Genomic DNA, 20,474 nt, shown 5'->3' on the forward strand with positions numbered 1-20,474 from the left:
ATATATATTCTAAACTAAGTAACCAATTATGTTATTGATAATATACTACCAGTTTCATTAATTGTAAAAAAAAAAAGCAAACTATTATGACCATAGAAACATCCCAATAGCATTGAGATCCATCTCTACTGGATTAGAAGAACAATGGACTCACAGAAATTAGTTCCCCAGTCACTAACTGTAGCCCTGGAATATAATTTAATTTTAGAATGAATAAACTTACTATGCTGAAAAGGAAGTTTCTAACTTGTCTATTTCAGGGAATTCAACAATGAGAAGTTTGGATTCTTTCAATCATTCATCTAATCATTGAGTGTATAATATATGCCAAGTATCATCCTAGGTTCTGGGAACACAATGGTGACCACAATGGACACCATTCCTGTTCTCCTTGAGGTTTTAGTTGCAGGTGTATCCAGCCAGGGCCTTGCAGTTCTTATGCCCATTAGGATAGGTGTGAATGCTGCCAAGCACAAAATCATAAACTTACTTTAAATGTCATTTTTTTGTGATTTAAACATTTAAAATTTTTATATTATTTTGCTAATGTGTATACATGTCTGTGTGAGTGAATGATATGTGTGTGGAGAAGCTCTCAGAGGCCAGAAGAAAGCACTAGATAGTCTGGAGCAGGTGGTTGTAAGCTGTGCAATGTGGGTGCTAAAATCATAACTCTGGTCCCTAACCACTGGACAATCTTTCCAACCAGGTGATGTTTTTGATAACCCCATAATTTTGTTCTTTTGGAGATAACTTCCTGTCATAATGTCAAAAGGATGAACATGTCTGGAGGTAACGAACAGGAAAAAATTCTAGGCCAAGCCAAGCCTGATAGTTTGATCTCAGGAACCCACATGATGGAAGATGAGAATCAATGCTCAAATGTCCTCTGACTGCCACACACAGAACATGGCGCACAGACATAGCCCTCAACCAAATAAGCAAACATTTTCCTTTTAGTTCCATTGTGATTGACATTGTGAAGGAAATAAAAAGGGCTTTGCTAGAGAGGAATGGAGCAAAGAAGGCTAAGCATAAATGAATGGGGTTAGATGACCCTCTGGGAAGGGGACAATTGTAATTAGGCTTTTATAACAAAGCTAAAGAGCTTCTTAGGCAGATGTTCCTGTCCCCTGCACCCCTGACCTGGTGCTTAACGAAAGGCTGTGTAGCAAGACAAGTGTCCTGGAGTCTGTGGAGTGTGGCACGTGTTGTGGGACAGCCAGCCTGTGGCGTAGCAAGCAGTACAGGAGAGTGTAGACTGTCACCGTGCCCTGGGAAGCAGATGGGTATTCATCTGTGTCATCCCAGGTGAGCAATGACATCCAAGTTGAGCTTTGAGAACACCCTACAGAGAATGGACAGCAGAGACTAAGCCCAGATGCAAGAAGATCCGGTAGGAAGTGACTGCAGTGCAGGGGAAGAGGACATGGCAAACGGATGGGGGTGGGCAACAGAACTAATTGAAAAAGAAGGCTGATTTTGAGGTTACTTTGATGAGATAATTGGCCCGGCTGGCCGATGGGTTGGTGTGGGAAGTCAATGATGACTCTTAAAGAGAGAGTGTGGAAGAGGGGAAGCTGGGTCCTATGTATTTGGGCCCCCTCTTCCTTTCCAAAAGCCTGTGTCTCCCTGAAGAATTCCTAGGCCACAGCTCCAAATTGTGTCATGCTAAGTGAGTCACCGGGAAGTCTTTCCTGATGTAACAATCTTGGAGTGGAGAATTCGGTCAGACTGGCCACCATTGCTGTGTTTGGTGTGAGAAGGAACTGAGGACAAAGTAGCATCTTTTCATGTTGTTCTTCATTAGTTGTGTATGGATGAAACCAAAATATGAACAGTAGTTATTATTTATATTGGTAGAAACTCTCTGAGTGGTTATTCCATTTATTTACGTAATATTATTTAAAGCCATAAGAATTAATTATTGTACATAAATCTGTATGTCTGTAGAAGGAAGCCAGCATGGTAAGATACAGTAATTTCCTGTTTTAAAACCATGAAGATTAATAATAATAATAATAACAACAACAATGATAATTTCAACAACAACCTGATCGCACTTAAGGTGTGCTTATATAGAAGCTTGGAGAGATGGCTCAGTGGTTAAGAACATTTATTGTCCTTCCAGAGTTCAGTTCCCAGCACCCGTATCTGGCTGCAGCTCACAACTACCTGTTAACTCTAGTTCCAGGGGATCCAACACCTTCTCCTGGTTTCTGTGGACACTCGCATATACTCACCCAGTGCATGTAAACAAAACTAAAAATAAATAAATCTTTATTTAAAAGATGTACTAATGGTACAGAAGCTAAAGGTTATTTGGCTATTGTTCATTTAACTGGATACTCCTGTGGCATTGGGCATTGATTCCAGCGGTTTTTATTCAACAGTACTGAGCTATAGCCCCAGCATTGGGAGACTTTGTTTTCTTCAATTTGTACTCCGTAATTTTATCAAATGAAGAAAGGATAATTAATTCATTAAGTTCATCACAGAGAGTCCAGAAGGGTTAATTAGTCCTAGACGAAGATGACTGTGTCCATTTTCCAAACAGATCCAGTCAATCAGTTTCCGCTGTGTTTCTTTCATGAATAGTCCCGTGGGAACCATCCCAAGACTTAGGAGGCATCTGGCATTGTTGTGTGTAGGTCTCGCTCATTATCATTTAGTCTTCTCTTGAAAGAGAACGTTTCTGGGTTAGAATGAGGTGGGACAGGGTGGGGGCTGGGGAGGGGAGGGCTGCTGGGGAGAGCTTGAATGAGGAGTTGGCTTGCTTGAACCCTCAACCTCAGTCTGGCTCCTAACCCTTTCTGGAGAAGGCAGGGGAGGTGGCAGCCGAAATCAGGCTTGTGCAGCCGAAGCATGGCGGAGGAGAGGGGCGGCAGCCATTTTATAGATTGTGATGAACGGGAAGACAATTTGTGACCACACTTCCACTGGTTAGGTGAGAGTGCCTGGTGATTCCAAGTCAGTTCTTCACGGTGGTCCTCCAGGATCAAGGAGACCAATGATTCCACCGCTGCTGAGCCTCCCACCTCCTCCCAGGGACAGAGGCCCTATTCGAGAAGGCCTTGGTCCTAGATGTGGCCCGTATGGTCGTGGTTGGTGGGGTGTCAATACCGAACCTCTTTTTCCTGGGCCAGGCCATGGGGACCCCTTTAGGGAAAGCTTTCACACAGAGCCAAGACATTCACTAAGGCTCAAAAGCTGGTCTCTTGCCAAGAACATCTACCCACCGAAGGACGGCCCCCACATGATGGAAGACAAGTCTGACCGCCCTGACTGCCGACACTTTTCCAAAGAGGGCCACTGTCGACATGAAGATCCGTGTGCCTTCTACGATCCAGTCGTCAATGGACCTCCTCTGTGAGACCGTGCCTTCCCACCCAGGCTGACCTGGTGGCCATGCATTCTCTGTGGCCCCACTATAGCTACTTGAAGGCTCTTCTATCACCTCCAGTCAGTGGCATGTCCGCCCCATTCATCTCCCCCGTTCGGGGGCCAGAGTTGTGATTGTCACTGGTGTGCTGTACTGGAGGTCTTCTGACCCAGGCTCCAGAAACCATCGGGACTCATCTTGCTCCCTTCCACTGCCTCCTGGATCTTCCCCTCTGCCAAAAGACTGCTGAACAGGAAACCTTTGGTGCTGTTTCTTGTGCATCTGCCCCCCTGCCCCCGAGTATTGCCCTCAGTTCCTGAGACACTCCCTCATCCTCCATCCCCCAGTGCAGTCTTCTGTCTTCAGCTGTTAGTTTGAAGTTCTTTGACATGAGCCCTTGTTTGAGCTGCCCAGGAAACGCACCTTGTTGTCTGGCGGTGGGGACAGATTTGACTGATTGATACAGGCTTGCTCCCCCAACAGCCTCCCCTTGCTTTTGGACGGCCTAGTTTCCTGTCAGAAGCATGAGCCCCACCTCTAAGTGTTGCACCCTTCCCCCATGGGGGTCTGTCTGCTGACCTCTTGTTCTAGGAGCTTTTAGCTAAATACTTCTCTTCCCCTCCTCTCAGCATTGCCTGCAGCAGCAAGTTCCTGTTATCCATCCTTTGTCTAAATGCTAATTCTTGTTTTGAGCCCACCTTTTGCTGGAGGGCTCTGGGGACATAGGTTTCTGACCTTGGGGATTTTCCACCATGCCTGCCTTTGATATTTAAGGCTCTATCTACCCTTGTAAGAATAAATATCATTCTTCTTGTAAGAATGAGCCTCTGTCTTTGTCTTCATTTTACATCCTTAGGCCTTTGCCTTGGATCTTTGTGAAGTATGGTAGCACCATGGCCGCAAACACACCTGCGGCTCGCTACAGATGTAGGTCCCACTGAGATTGGGAAAGAAGAGGAACTGCTAAGAATTACACTTGAATGCTGGCCAGCAAGTTAGATAAGAGGTGTGATTCAGAAAGCCAGGCCCCAGAAAGCGGGTCAGCCCTGAAGAGAAGCAATTTAAAGGTCAGGCCCCGAAGAGGGGCGATTTAAAAGTCAGGCCCTAGTTGGTGGGTCAGCCTCAATAGAGGGGCGTCTTAAAGTTAGGCTCCCAGCCCTGACTTGACCCATTGGCATCAAAATTGTCAGGGAATTCCTGAGAGCCCACCCCCACAGAAAGCCAGCCAGCACTCTCCTTAAGGTTAGGAGTAAGTATATTAGGTATGGGTGCTGCTACTTCCTACCCTCTTTGAGAGGACCATTTGATCCAGTAGTTACAATGTCAGGGCACGGTCACCAGACATAAGACAGCTAAGGACTTCTTAAAAACTATACATAAAGTCAGCCCTTGGTTTTTGGTCTCTAGTGATCTTAATTCCCTTGATTGGAATCAGGTTACAGTGGACCTACAAAGAACCTTACATAAAGAAGGGCCAAACGCTATACCAATTGTTGCCTTTTCTCTGTGACATTTTGTTAAGGGCACACTTATAGTGATAATATGGTAATGAAGGACAGGGTCAGAAAAACTAGGGATACCTTCACAGAGGCTCAAGACCTAGAGTCTACTAGATTAATTCAAGCTTCCAATGTTTACTCTTCTGAGTCCTCTCCCTCTTTGGGGGCTGAGATGGAGAAAGGTGTCCTCAAATTAAAAAACAAATTAAAAAAATGTTCCCTTGAGCCGAGTCCCCCTGCCTGTAATCCTGAACTCTCCATCTTCCTTCAGCCCTTCCTGAAATGCAGAAGGGCAAGTGATGTTTCCAGTTATAGAGACAGTTAGTTAATCCTCAAGGCCAGAGTCAGAGAGAATATTCCCTTCTCAACTTTAAGGATATAAAACAGTTGAAGGAGGCAGTTATGGCATATGGGCCTTATGCCCCTTTCACTCTCGCTGTTTTTGAATCCTTTTCAACCTTAAATTGTACCCCCAGTGATTGGCAACAATTATGTTGTTATGGGGGAGATTATTTGATCTGGAGGGGTAAATACCAAGAACTGTGTAACCAGACAGCACAGAGCAATGTGGCCTTGGAATGAACAACTGGGCTGACTCAAGCTGGTCCATGTGAACCCTAATAGTCCAATAGGCCAGCCCCTCTGTCATTCCTCTTTATTGGCTAACACAATTGCAATTACAACATCAGTATGTAAGTGTTTGGAAATAGGTGCCAATTCTTGTTGGGAAGAGCTATAAGGTTATACTGCAAAGGGTGTAGGAGCAGAGATGGTGGGGAGAATCCAGTTGTCTTTGCTTAATTACTCCAAAGCTAGACCTATTTCACAGACTGGCACTGCTTATCAGTCACACAATGTTGCATTCTTTCTTTAATCACTTGGAGTTAGTTTTCATCAGTTGGTAAACAGGTATGGTGAAAACTGACTAAAATAACATGTACACAAAGCATGGGACATCACAGGCACACAATATTAATATCAATGTTTATATTTATTAATATTTATAAATACCCCACAACTCTCCCTTTAAATGGGTTTTCTTAACACTAAGAAAATCGAATAATTTTGTTTAAATAAAATGTGAGAAATGAAATGGTAAACAAAACACTTGCTTGTAGAAAAGAATCAGTGACATATTGAATGACTTTGAATATACTAATGGGAAAGCTAAGCCCAAAGTCATTGACACTAGTATTGATACAAAGCTTGACTGTGGGTCTAGTGAGATCAAGAAAAAGAGGTCTGAAAGTCCATAGGTCAGGCCTTGGGGAATTGGCCTCATTATTTTCACATTTGATAAGGGGGACAATGATACAAACATATGCTTCTATCAGACATACAAGCATATATTTTTATCTGGAATTATCATCAAAAGGGTTTTATCATCGTCAGAGAATGCCAAAACTACATAGAAGTACCCAGCATGGAAGCGTTCCATTTTACTAATAAGTAAATAGGCTAGGAGTGGGCCTGTCAGTGCTCTGCACAGGGTTGCTGATGTTCATAGTAGTTGCTTCATAAGTACTAGTTGAATGGCTCTACCAGAGCAGTATCAGAGGTCATCAATAGAAGGGATACATAACTACCATTCATTTGTTGCATAAATCATTCTGTAGCAATTAATTAAATTAATTCTCCACGACCCACACCCAAACAGTAGGTGGAGAGAGAGCCCAAATGGAGGTCTCTATTGGGTACCTCCCCTCTGAATTCCAGGAACCCCATAGAAGAGGGTGGTGGAGAATTGTAGGACCCAGAGATGTAGAAGACACAAGGAGAACACAGTCCACAGAATCAACTAAGCAGGGCTCATAGGGGCTCACAAAGACTGCATAGCAATCACAGAGCCTGCATGGGTCTGTGCTAGGCCCTCTGCAAATATGTAATGATTATTAGCTTGATGTTCTTGCAGGACTCCTAATAGTGGGAATAGGGGGGTGTCTCTGGCTCTTTTGCTTGTTCTTGGGACCCCTTTCCTCCTACTGGGCTGCCTTGCACAGCCTTGATATGAGGGTTTATACCTAGTCTTATTGTAATTTGTTATGCCCTGTTCAGTTGACATCCCTGGGAAGCCTGCTCTTTTCTGAAGGGAAAAGGAAAGGGAGTGGATTGGAGGAAAGGAGAGGTGGTGTAGGGAAGGAGTGGAGGGAGGGAAAACTGTATGAGGAATGGTAAATAGCGCAGAGGAACTGTTCCCCAGTATCATATGCTGAGGTGTTCAAAGGAGAAATGCTGCTGTTTATTTTCAGTTAAAATGCATTTAGTACTGACTCATTTAGTTTGGCAAGTACTTCACAGTCCTGTTTGTCATTTAACCTTCACAACAGTCTTAGAGAGAAGACAAATTGATGAAGAAACTAAAGTTCTGAGTTGACATGTAACATGCTTAAGGTCACCCAGCAGACAAACAGTGCATCTGGGTCTTACACTCAGACCAATCTGTAATCTGTTCTTGGTTTCTTAGTGCCTATGGCTAGATTTGGTGTGGTTAAGATTATTGTGAAAAAAAAATGAGGTGCTTATTTTTAATTTTAGCTTATTGCAATTGTTTTACTATGTATTTTGACAATTTGAAACAAAATGGAAAGTATTACATTGTGAGTATTTATAGGTTGGTATATAGATTCTAAATTGCTGTCTTACTAAATGTGATTTATTTTATAACTGCCTGTCCATTCCTCTCTCTAATCATCCCCTTCATCCCCTTTTTTTTCTTCTGATGGCTTTCAAAGGCAGTTGCAAGCATCAACATAAGTTGAGATTTGAACTGTGCTGTGAAGAATGCTGTAAGATCTCTACAGGCAAAAGTGGGGGTGGGGGGCAGTCCCCAGACACACGCAAGAATGTGGGAGAGAGATGGTGCATGGTGATCTCATAGAACAGCGAGGCTAAGGATGGGATTCAGTGGTTCAGCATGGAAGGCCCTGGGTTCAGAGAGAGAGGCAGAGACAGACAGAGAGAGATAGAGACAAAGACAGAGACACAGAGACACAGAGGGGGGCACACATGGAAAGACAGAAAGAGGGAGGGGGAGGGATGAGAGGGGGCACAGGGAAGAAAGGATGCTGGATACAGGCAGTGTTGAGCAGGTCAGTTGTTCAAGCTGGGCAGTGATTGGAAAAAAGGAGGAAAGCAGTTCTAGAGACCACCGCATGAAGGGGCATGGGACTGAGGAGCAGGCGCAGTAGACAGGGAAATAAAACCTCTAAGAGAGGTCCTCCTTCTTTTCCCATTACAGTGACAAAATGTTCTGACAAAAGCAACTTAAAGAAGACAGGACAGGGTTTCTAATTCTAATGCACAAACTGACTCAGTGGAGCCCATTCTATATGGAGAGAAACCTTGCTCAGCCTAGACACAGGGGTGTGGGGGTCGAGAGGTGTCTTGGTCCTGCTTCAATGAGATAATAGGACAGATTAGTAGACATCCTAGGGAGGCCTTACCCTCTCTGAAGAGCAGATGGGAATTGGGGTCAGGGGGAAAGTCTGGGGAGCAGAAGGAGAGGAGGGAGGGGGAACAGGGATTGGAATGTAAAAACTAAATTAATTTTTAAAAAAATCAAATAAAGAAGATAGGGTTTATGTTAGCTCATATTTCCTGGGGGCACACGACACAGTCTATTATGACTGGGAAAGACATGGCAGTTGGCTGGGGAAGAAAAGGAGTCGGGAGCAGGAAGCTAGTTAGCAGTGGCACTCAGGATAAACAGGAAATCGGCTGGCCTATACAACTCATCCCCATTCATCCATCTCTTGCAACAAAGACCCACCTCCTAACTGTTCCAGAATCTTCTCAAATAGCACCGCCGGCCGGGACCAAGTATTCCAGTGAGCCTTACTGGGGAATATTTCCCATTCAAACCACAGCAAGAGAATATAAGAAATTTCTTTTCTTATTTTGTTTGAATTCCAACAAAATATTTACTAGTGTGTAATTCGGGGTGACCCAATTTAATTTTCCCCTTTTAAAATGTTCATGAGATACCCATAATTTCAGAGAACACCTTCCCTCAATAGAACATCATAGACGAGTAGGTGTCCACATTCTGCGGAGGATGACCCTGGTCCAGAGCTACACTGGCCGCTTCTTATACATCACCTCAAGTAACATGTGAAGCATCCAGACCATGAGGTCCTGCAGCTCCTCCCAGCTTTCCTCTGCCCTCATGGGGTTATTTAGCAGACAATTCGGTCGTTATGAATAGGAGGATTCCTATTGGTACCCAGTGGCCAAAGATTAGGGATGCTGCTGAACACTCTGCAATGCACAGGGCAACCGACCTGAGAGCTGTGTGGAAGCTAAGAAAGAAATCGCAGTGATAAGGATTTTAAAATCTGAAGTGATGGAGTGGGGAGACTGCAAGTGGAACTATCTAGTGGGTGTCAGGTGACAAGAACTGGAGTTCAGCTGGAGGTCAGGACTGGGAATGCCATGCTGCTGACAGCAGGTGTTAGCCACAGCAACAAGAAGGGCCTGGGATGTACTAAGAAAGGAGTGCAGGGAAGTAGACCCTGAATTCTAGGAAAATGCTCACAAGAATAGAAGTGAAGAATAAAAAATGAATTAACGAATACAATAAAGAAAATGAGATCTGGAAAATGTTCAAGGGTCATGATATTATTTTATTTTTTAAAATTAGTTCTTTTTTTGTATTTTGAAAATGAGTTGTTTATTTTAATTTTACACCCATTGGTGTTTGCCTGCATATATGTCTGTGTGAGGGTGTCAGGTCCCCTGGAACTGGAGATAGACAGCTGTGAGCTGTCATGTAGTTGCTGGAAATTGAATCCGGGTCCTCTGGAAGGGCAGTCAGTGCTCTTAATCACTGAGCCATCTCTCCAAGCCATCATGGTATTATTTTTACAAGCCAGGTGAATAGGAGTTTCAGAAGACGATATTCAGATATGTTTCTTAGAGTCCAGAGAAGAATTTCAGTATATTCTCTCACCAATTACAATTCCATGTAATTGATGACATATTCTTTCATTGAATGTGTGTATGCTATTTATAGTTATCCTCAACATCTCTATCGGCCTTGAAAGTCGCATTTCAGTTCTAGTTAGGCAAAAGCTTCCCGGTTTTATGCCCACACCCAGCTGTCTGATAGCTTTCACTCTGCTGTGGCTGCTGTGCATCCCCGTCTGGGCCCGTGTTCTCACTGGCCTCCGCTGAATCCACACGTCTTGTTTGACCAAGCAACGGGAACAAACAAACACTCTTTCAGTAATGGCTGCACTCTAGGTGTCGTGCTTCCCAGAATCTCTCTGGAGATTAATTCCACTAAGCAAGCGGTTCTCAGCCTTCCCGACGCTATGGCCCTTTAGGACAATGCCTCATGTAACGGTGACACAGATATTTTCGTCATGATTCATAGCATTAGCAAAACTACAGTTATGAAGTAGCAAATAAAAACAATGTTGTGTTTCCAATAGTCTTAAGCAATCCCTGTGAAAAAGTTGCTTGACCCCAGGTGGGGTCACGACCCAAAGGCTGAGAACCACTGCACTAAGCCATGTGTGGTTTGATCTTAGTTAACACACACACACAGACACACACACACACTTGTTAATTATTGGCTATAAATGGTAGAACTTTTATCAAATATGCCGTGTCTCCAGGCTGGAGTAGCACAGGTAGTGCTTAGTTTCTGGAGGGGAAAACCAGGGTGGCTGAGTATTCAGGTCATCTGCTGGTCACGTCAGCGGAAGATTGCTTCATTAGTACTGACGTAACTACAGCACCATGTCTCCTGTTAATGGGAAAATTTGTTCAGTGACACTCTTGTTAAACCATTGTGAGGAAGTTGTGTTTTTTTTTCTGGAACACTGACAGGTTGAGGGACCACTATAATAGGGTATTATAGTAAGGTGAGAAGAGATACAGTATATAGCTCCACATATTATGGGCGAGTCAGATTTTATAGGCAAGGGCATAGAGCGGAGGTTAGAGAATTGTAAACTACCAAGAGGAAACATCAAGGATAAAGGAGATTATAGCCAAATCAACCTATTGGATTCCTGCTAAACGTTAGTCAGAGCCACCAGACATCCCTGTGGTGTGAAGGATGAAGACCTGGTCAGATTTGGAGGGTGGTCACATGTGAGGGAAGAGAGGTTCCTGCTGTGCTGATGTGGAGGTTCAGAATTGGCTCAGAAGAGAATCTTCATCAATCACAATGCAATATGGGTAAATTTTTTGCATGCTTACTGCAGCCAAAACATTGCATTAAATGCCTTCTATGCATCACCACATTTAAATTCTCAAAGGACCTTTGACATTCCACGCTGCCTTTGGACAGGCGACAGTTTTCAGAAAAGCACCATATCTGGTCTAACCAAACCCTAGCTTGTAAGCATCACTGAATAAGGGCCTCCTGAGGTGAGGGGTGTGTTTTGTCGCTGCACATCCTGAGAAACACTAACTACATGTTGGTATGGAGCCCTTGAAACATGAGTCACAAAACAGATGAGCACTGAAAACAAATAGCACACAAAACCAAATTTAATTAGTTCCTTGTTTAAAGGGTAAGTGTGAACAGCCCACAGTGTGGAGTGCTTTTGAATGGTGCCAGTGTGGGACATTTCAACCATTGCAGGAAGTTCTACCTTACAGTGCTGCCTAGAAGAGAGTCGGTAACTTATCTTCCCTGCTTGGAGTCTAGGGTTCCCCTCTTGGTTTTCTTCCAAGCAGATGGGCTTTCCTCTCCACTTCCAGCAACTCCAACTCCTAAACTTAAGAGAAAGGAGCTTCCTTTCCTCTGTCCACCTTCCCTTTCATGTGGCCCACACCTGTATCAGCAGCAGCTTCACCAGCCTGAAAGGGGAGACCCCTAGGAAGTGACGTCCCATATGAGGCTCTGCCTTTTCCTGTTCCACTTATCAGCAACTCACAGTTACTGAACACTTTTTACTTTATTTTATTGTCAAGGAGCATTGAGATGTCACAGTGGAACACCATGATACCACATGCAGCATTGTGATGGTACAAGACAGTACTGTGCTAGCACAATAGAGCATCATGATGCCATTGAGAAGTGCTGTGATGTTGTAGTGGAACATTCTAATGCCATAATTGAGCTGTGATGCTACAAGGTAGCATTGTGTTAGCACAATGTGACAGTGGAACCCTGTGATTTCATAATGGAGTGCTATGATGTCACAATCATGTGTTGTGATAGCACACACAGCATTGTGTTAGCATAACGAAGCATTGTCATGTTACAGCTGAGCATTGCTACCTCATGAAGAAGCACTGTGAGTCACAGTGGAGCCCTGAAATGACATAAAGGAACATAGTGATAGCAAAGAACTGCATAGTGATATCACAATGCAGCATTTTTACGTAAAATGGAACATTATGATGTTGCGATACAGCGCTATGATGTCACAGGCAGCATTATGATGATTGTACTACCTGTTTCTGCCAACATTTTCACTCTAGATATCCATCCATGATTCACTGGCTGTGTTATTCAAGTTTAGGGTCAAATGCTACCTCTTCTGAGAGACCTCCCTTGTGCTCATCACCCTGTAAGTCTTCCATCCTCCCATCCTACTTCATTTGTTCTAGAAGACATCACTCTCTATATAATGTTATGTATTTCTTCAATGGTCCTTGCCCTCTAGAAAGAACTTAATGAGAGCAATGGTGCTGTCCTTTGGCCCATGCTTTATTCTCAGTGTCCAGTACAGCTTGGTGAGCCCAAGGCTTTGTATCTGCCAGGCAGCACTCATCAAGTGAGCTACATCACAATCCTGCTTCCGGAAAATTATTATTTTCCTGTATTTATTTTGTGTGTATTTTGTGGAGGTCGGAAAACAACTTGGGACAGTCAGTAATTCTCTCCTTTAATCACGTGTGTCCCAGGAATTAACTCAGCTTCATCTGCTGTCTCTATGGCTCTTGTTTTGTTGTTTCAAGCACAGCGGTCTTGTTATGGAGCCCAGGCTGTACTCAAACTCACCATCCACAACATACCTTAGCCTCCAGATTGCTGGAATTGTTGGCATGTACCATTACACCCCCAATTACTAAACTCTCAAAGGTTAAAACTCCCTCTGCCAGAGAGCAGTCAGGCAAACAAAATCGGAATACCATCAAGGATAAAACAACAAAGACATAGCTCTTAAACCAATAAATAAAATAGCTCTGGGCTTTGCTAGAGGCTCTGTGAGCTGTGACTTAGAAAGACATCTGAAGATTTGTTCTATTCTCCAAAGGTTTTCAAAAGAACTGGTTGTCCTATGTTATTACGTGGAAGATAAGACTTATTTGCCACTGGAAACAGTGTTTAACTGGAAGAAGTATTTTTCTCAAAGACAGGGTTTCCAAGCCTTTGACCTAAGGACTTTCATAGCTGAGGGTTCAGGCTCATTGCTGCCCCTGCATTTACAAGCTCATTTTCAATGCTAATGAAATCTCCTTGTGTGTGTTTTAAACACACATTTACTAATTCCTCAGATCTAAACTAGTTTCATGCAAGTGAAAATAGTCCTTAAATTCCGATTAATAGTTACAGTGTAGGAAGGTCGACAGAAAGGGAAACAAACATACAACCCAAAGGGCAAGGTGAGAAGGGTCTTTAATCTGCTGGGCTTTGTGCAACACTAAAGGGATGGCTAGCCAGGAACCTGCCACACACACTCATCTCCTGGTGGGCATGGGAGGTCCCTCTTCAGGTTTTATCCTGGACTGTTATTGTACCTGACCCCTAAACCTCATTCTTCCTCTCAGCAACAAAGTGAAGCAAATGTGTTTATTTATTTATTTAATTTTACAGATGAAACTGCAACTCAGAGTTAAGTTGATCACCCAAAGTCATGGGCTTTGCCAGCGAGTTGAACTCAGGTCTTTAGAACCCTTGTAATTAATTAACTGATTACTGAAAAAAGGTCTGACCCGCTCGCTGGCAGGGTCCCCTTCCATGTCAGATGCAGATGCAGGTTTAGTGCCCTTTGACCCTGCATGGAAACGATCTTTTTGAGAACACCCAGTCTCCTCCTTTACTGTAGGTTCGAGGCACCTCAGGCCATCTGGGAGAGAACCCTGTAGACTAAGGCAAGCTGGCTCCCTTCTCAGCAGAGCATTACATAACCTGGAGGTGCCCCTCCTCCCCGCGCCCCTCACGCGTGGCCGAGCCCCCAAAGCAGAGCAAATCCCGGGACAATGCTTCTTCCCCGACTGGGCAGAGTCACTCTCGGGGCCGGCGTGGCTGAAAGCCTTGCTTCTCGGGGGCGGGGCAGTGGGATCACTCCAGCGACATTGTCCGGCAGGCGCTGCCCGCTGCCCGCGGCTCCGGGCCCTGCGGCGCCTCCGCCCAACGCGCTCCCCGCCCCTCGGCCGCCACCAGACGCCTGGGGCCGGGGAAAGGGCCGCCGCGCAAGGGAGTATGTGGGCGAGCCACCGCCAGCGCTGCAGCTGTCCCCACGAGGTGAGGACCCGCGGGCCCCGGGATGCGGGCGGGCAGGGACTCTGTAGAGGGCTGCGGAGCGCGCGCCTAGTCCCGATGCTGTCCCGGTGCCGAAAGCTTTGCTGCTGCTCTTCCCGCTTTCTGATTCCGTTGCACAGGTAGCACCGGCGTCCAGGTAGGGCGGGAGGGTTGGACCTAGACCTCTGGAAGGACCGCGGGCGCTCTGTTCTGCGTCTGCCCCAGCTGCGCGCTATGTCTAGACCCTAAGTCTGGCCACCTGTTGGGTTTAGAAAGGAAGCACGTGCCCTCTTGTCCGGTGTCCTGAGGTGTCCCGCAGAGTTTCTGGGCAGGTGGCTGGAGAGAGCGGCTTTGATCTGTGTTCTGAGGTTTCCAGATGCACATTTCCCATGCAGGACAGACCGCCTTTCCACCTTGATTGTCAGTTTCTTACTTTTTAACCCTACTCTGCTTCCCAATTGTTTGTTGCTCTCGTGAGTAGTCTACTCACCAGCCTTCTGTGTTTGAAATGAATTAAACTTAATTTCTACAGTCGTTCCTTGCCCCCAAAACAGCGGTTCTCAACCTGTGGATCTCAGAATCACTGATGTAGTGCAAATTGGTGATTCAGCATTCTGAACCATTCCGCTTGCATTTTGTCGGGCCTCTTGTTAGTTCTTCGCAGCTTTGTTGAGAGCTGTGCGGGCATTCCAGCGGCCCTGCTGACCTAGTCCAGAAAGAAAGAAAAAACAAAACAAAACAACAACAACAAAAACTTCAGGCTTGCCAAGTGCAGGAAGAACCTGAGGCTACAGGTATCTGGGCTTGCTCGCTTTTGAAATCAGCAGCTGCTGGCTGTGTAATTCTCCTTTCTCCAAAGTTACACTACTCTAGGGCTTCTGATGTTCTAGCCACTCATGATGCCCAGCCTGACTGAAAAGTATGGACGCTGGATCACTTATTACTTAAATGATCATAGAAGTGGAAAGGGGTTTTAGAGAATCTACTAGATTCTAATTGTTAAACAGTTTGGGAAGCTCAGATCCATGTCTGGCGCTGATTGGCAAAATACATACCCTCAAGTGTGTAGATGGGACCAACGTAGACATTCAGGCTTTCTCACTCTTCCCCAGGTCAATTTTCAGGGTACTTTGCCTCCAGGTATTTTAACAACAACCCCTCCCCCCATGACTAGAATGGCCCAAGCATATAATTTTCCTATCCTTGCTTTTTACTCATCTGTTTTTAAACTGGGAGGGTTCTGAAATAGATGAGGGGTTGATTTAGTCAAACTGCCTTTGTTGTGTAATTGTTAGCAGTAGGAATCCTTAAGCCTGCTGTGATGGTACATGCTGTAATTCCAGCACACCAGAGATACAGCAGAGGATTGTTGGGAGTTCAAAGTCAGCCTGAACTACATAGTGACTAGTAGGCTGAAAAAGCTACTTAGGAAGAACCTGTTTTAAAAAACAATGAAAATGAAAGATGATGTGCAGGGAGAAACAAATGGATGGAAAACAGGAAGCAAGAAGTATCCTTAATTTTAAGTAATATTCAAATTCTTCCCATATCAAGATGAATATATTGATACTTGTCAGATGCATTCCCAGGAGTAATCAAGATAAGTAAGAGTAAGCTTCCAATACTGCTTCTTGGAGTCTTGATTCTGTGCTCCCCCTGGTGATAAGTGGCTAGTGATGAGGACATGATGTGAGTGGTTTGCAATGCTGAGATGTTTCTAGAAATGTGGCCCGGAGGTTTGTCATGAGCAACCCAATGATCTGGAGCAGAAGTTATGGCTTAATTTTAAAATTGTGGACTGAATTAGCTAATACCATTGCAGCATAGTGCATATTTTTCAATTTAGTTCAATGTAAAAGGTATTTATTGAGTGCCAACTGTGCGCTCAGTGCTGTTCTGGGCATTTGGTGGGTGTCAGTGACCAAACCAAAGGACTTTGGCTCTGAAGAAATCAACTTGAAATTCATTTATCAAAAATTTCTCTGGGATTTTTGTTAGCCAGGTAGAAGAGAATTTCAGTTTTATGTTCAGAAGGGAAACAAATACAAATGTTCTGTCTGTCTTCTTATCCAATCATCTTGTTGATCTTATAATCACGGGAACCAAAGAATTCTTCAAGTGGCTTTGATGTTTATGAACTGACTTTGGCTACACAGTCACATGATTTATTGGTAAACTTGTTACCATGGTAGTTTTTCTTTTTGAATTACACACATTCCTGCTTAAGGCATTCTCTAAGTCTCTCAGTTGCATTTTCTTCAAGCAGCAGTTTGCAAGCTCAGGCATGTTTGTTGTTTTTAATAATGACTTATCTAAATGAACTTGTCAGGTCTTTGGTCATATAACTCCCCCCCCCAAAAGTGTTCATTGCAGTGTTTGAGGGTTTTTTTTTTTAGTTCTTCACTTAATCATTTGATTTTCTTTTAAAAATTGTCAAACTAAAAGTTATTTCATGCCTATCTAAATATTCACCCATTGCTGTGATAAATTTTTAATAGTAATTTTTTATTTAACTTTTTACACATTTCTCCCAGTTCCCTCTCCCTCCCTGGCCCACTAATCCCCCCAACCCGTCACCCCACTCCATTCCCCCTCCACTCCCCAGGGAGGGTAAGGCCTTCCATGAGGGATCTTAAGAGTCTGTAATTTCATCCTGGGCAGGGCCTAGGTCCTCCCCCATTTTTCCAGGCTGAGAGAGCATCCCTCCATGTAGAATGGGCTCCCAGAGTTAATTGAGAAAAACCAAATCACAGTTGAAAATGTTGGAAGATGTGAGCAGAAAAAAGATTCTTTGTTGGTGTGTATGTGTGTGTGTGTGTGTGTTTGTGTGTTTGTAGGGGTTGGGTATATGTTTGCACATTTAAAAGTGGTTTTTATGAAATACTTAGGTAAGGTCACAATATCTGATGTTTTGATGATTATTAGATCTTCTCTCCCTCCCTCCTTCTCTCCCACCCTCCTTCTCTCCCTCCCTCCTTCCCTCCCTCTCTCCTTCCCTCCCTCCCTCCCTCTCTCCTTCCCTCCCTCCCTCTCTCCTTCTCTCCCTCCCTCCCTCTCTCCTTCTCTCCCTCTCTCCCTGTCCCCCTCTTTCTTTCTTTCTTTCTTTCTTTCTTTCTTTCTTTCTTTCTTTCTTTCTTTCTTTCTTTCTTTCTTTCTTTCTTTCCAGGGTCTTACTATGTAGCCCTGGCTATCCTGGAGCTTACTATGTAGACCAGGCTGGCCTCAAACTCACAGAGCTCTGCCTTCCCCCAGCTTTTAAGTGTAGGGATTAAAGGTTTGTGCCACCAAGCCTGGCTGTTTTCTTTATTTACTTATATTTTTCTCCATCAAAGATGGTCCAGGGGAGTTGAGTTGTTATAGTCAGATAGAATGTTGCTGTCACTAGTTATTCTATGAACACACTTATTTGTTGGTTTAATAGATATTTATTGAACTGTTCAGTGATAATTTGTGTGAAAAACTGGGCTGTAATGACAGATTATACTGCTGTAGGCTGAAATGGCTTACTCCCTGTACTTGGGAATGTAAGTGGAGGAGAGAGTATATGAGTTTTGAAGAATTAAAGACTGGGGGAAGATTTTATAGTGGACATATAGTGAAAGATGAATAGCATGGTAAAGCTTTGTTTCCTTTTTCTTCTGTAGTGCTGGGAATTGAACCCCAAGCCCTGTGTGCTATGCAGCACTCTAAGACTCAACTACCTGTAGTCCTATTTGTTTCTTCTACTTAAAGAAATAATTTGAGAATTTTGTACATTAAAATTTGATTATATTCACCTCTTTCCCAACTTCTCCCAGATCTACCCCATTCCATAACCACCCAAATTTTGAGAGAGAGAGAGAGAGAGAGAGAGAGAGAGAGAGAGAGAGAGAGAGAGGAGAGGGAGTCCAATTTGTGTTGTTTATATAGTCTTGAGTATGCAACCACTCACTGGAGTGGTAGGTTGTCAACCCACCACCTGGGGTCATACTGTTAAAGAAAACCAACTCTCTCTCTTCTCTTGTCAGTTATCAGTTTCCAACAGATCCCCAAGGAGGGGTGGTACTTCATGTCCACACATTCCCTTCAAGTTGTTATTTTGTTAGTTTGATCTTAGGCAGTACTCAGCCCCAAATGGGATATCTATCCCTACTATAGCCCTTATCCAACCTTATCCAAAGGCTCAGGGAACATCACAGCAGAGGCAGAAGAGAGAGAGCAGAAAGAATGTAAGAGCCAAAGGTGGTGAATAACCACAATGAATCGGTGTTTTCCAGATACAGCAGGGAGTTGCATACATGGTGTTGTAACAACATGCATAAGACCACTCGTTTTGTTTTTGCTTTTTTGCGACAAGGTTTTACTGTATAGCCTGGATTGGCCTGGAATTTGCTGTGTAGACAAGGATGACCTTGGACTCACAGAAATCCACCTGAAATGCTAGAATTAAGGGTGTTTGTCACCAGACCTGGCCCACTTGCTTCATTTTTAAGACAGACAAACACATCACTTCTGTACCCTGCTGTGTACTTTATCTCTGTCTTGGGTAATGGAGTGTTGACCAACACTAAATCAACTCATTGGGCTAACAGTGTTCTCGTTTCCATTGGAAATACAAACTTGTTCTTGCTTGAAGCATTGAGATTACTCCAGATTATCACTGTTGTAAACCGGCATGCTATGCTTTTTATAGTTTATATACATGATAACAGTGCTCTTTAGTCTTAGTCCTGTGTATGCTAACTGTATTTGATACTGTGATTTTGCAATTAAATTAAATATCTACTGACTAATTTAATGTAAGTGGTAAATGAAGAACTCTTTTGTCATGAAATAAGCGTATTGATGCATGGACCCATATGTTACTCACCTTCACTTTGTTATAATTTACTACCTGAGATAATTAACTTATAAAGAGAAAGGTTTAACTCGTGTTACAATTTTTGTAGATTATAGTCCAAGATGGAGTAGACCCACTGACATGTGTCTTCGTGTGCATGTGCATGGAGGTCAATTGAAAATACTTGGCAAGAAAACTGTTCACATTACAGAAGCCAAAATAAAGGATGGGTAGGATGTCACCATACTCCTCAAAACACTCCTCCTATAAGACCCCACTTCTCAATGGTTCTACCACCTTCCGTTACTTTAGAGATCAAACTTTTAACTCCTAGACCTCTGTTCAGTTTATAACAGTTAAGCACGTTGAAAAAAAAACATCAGTACATAATCTGTGAAAACACTAGACAAAAGAAGCAAGATACAAAAACTACACAGTGTAAGATTCCATATGTACAGAGAAGCAAACTCATTAAGAAAAAACAGATGAGTGGTAGCCAGGAGATATAGGTAGGGGAACACAGAGAGACTGGCAATGGTGTCATGTTTCTTGAGATAATGCCTTGCATCTGAATTTAGATGCCTACGTTGGAGCCAGGCATGCAGCTTAATGGGGCATTTGCTTGGCATGCTTAAGGTTCAATCTTTGATAAGAAAAAGAAATTTAAAATGATCAAGTTTGATGGAGTATCTGCTATGTTGGTTCTATCCCAATTTAAACAGAAAAAGACCCAGGAGATAATTTGGTTGGTAAAGCACTTGGTTTGCAAACATGTGTTGTAACACAAATCCTCATCACCAAAGTAAACAACTCTGGGTGTGGTAGTATGCACCCATAATCCAAGTGCTGGGGAGGGAAAGACAGGTGGGCCACTGGGGCTCACTGAGCAGCCAATTTCCAATTCTAGACTAGTGAGAGACCCTGTCTAAAAAATGTTCAATGATACCCGAGGAATGGCACCATAAGTTATCCTCTGACCTCCACATCCCCGCACATGTGTGCCTGCCTGCACATACATGAACACACATGTTCAATAAAAGATCCTAAAGCTTAAAAAAGGCAACATGAACAATTATAATTTAGACATAGAGTGGTCAGCTATAACATATTAGGGAAATATGACAAAAATAGCTAGGATTTTTCACTCAGCTATTTTTTTACATGTTTCTTTAAGGTCCTACTCAGCTTTTAAAAGAAATAGAGCCATACTGTGTGTGTGTGTGTGTGTGTGTGTGTGGTTTAACCAATAAACAAAACACAGAGCACCAATCACGACTCCACATCCAAAGGCTAGGGAATTAATTTACATTTACTCATATGAAAACTGAACAAGCCGGGCGGTGGTGG

At 43.7% G+C, this 20,474-nt stretch overlaps 2 protein-coding genes across 2 annotated transcripts in view; both read left to right on the plus strand.

The window, feature by feature from the left end:
• Window positions 1–1,999: 1,999 nt before the first annotated feature.
• Window positions 2,000–3,373, plus strand: LOC101822611 (proline-rich protein 3-like). The gene is made up of 2 exons (XM_005063202.1): window positions 2,000–2,068; window positions 2,948–3,373. The coding sequence occupies exons 1-2, from the start codon at window positions 2,000–2,002 to the stop codon at window positions 3,371–3,373; spliced, it is 495 nt and encodes a 164-aa protein (XP_005063259.1).
• A 10,707-nt stretch (window positions 3,374–14,080) lies between these two features.
• The window catches only part of Slc16a12 (solute carrier family 16 member 12), a 74,830-nt gene continuing 68,436 nt past the window's right edge, over window positions 14,081–20,474 (plus strand). The window contains exon 1 of the mRNA XM_005063673.4: window positions 14,081–14,311. The gene's annotated coding sequence lies outside the window, so the exon portion shown is untranslated. The remainder of the gene's footprint in view (window positions 14,312–20,474) is intronic.

This window comes from Mesocricetus auratus, unplaced genomic scaffold, assembly GCF_017639785.1.
Source record: "Mesocricetus auratus isolate SY011 unplaced genomic scaffold, BCM_Maur_2.0 Super-Scaffold_4256, whole genome shotgun sequence".
Classification (NCBI taxonomy): Eukaryota; Metazoa; Chordata; class Mammalia; order Rodentia; family Cricetidae; genus Mesocricetus; species Mesocricetus auratus.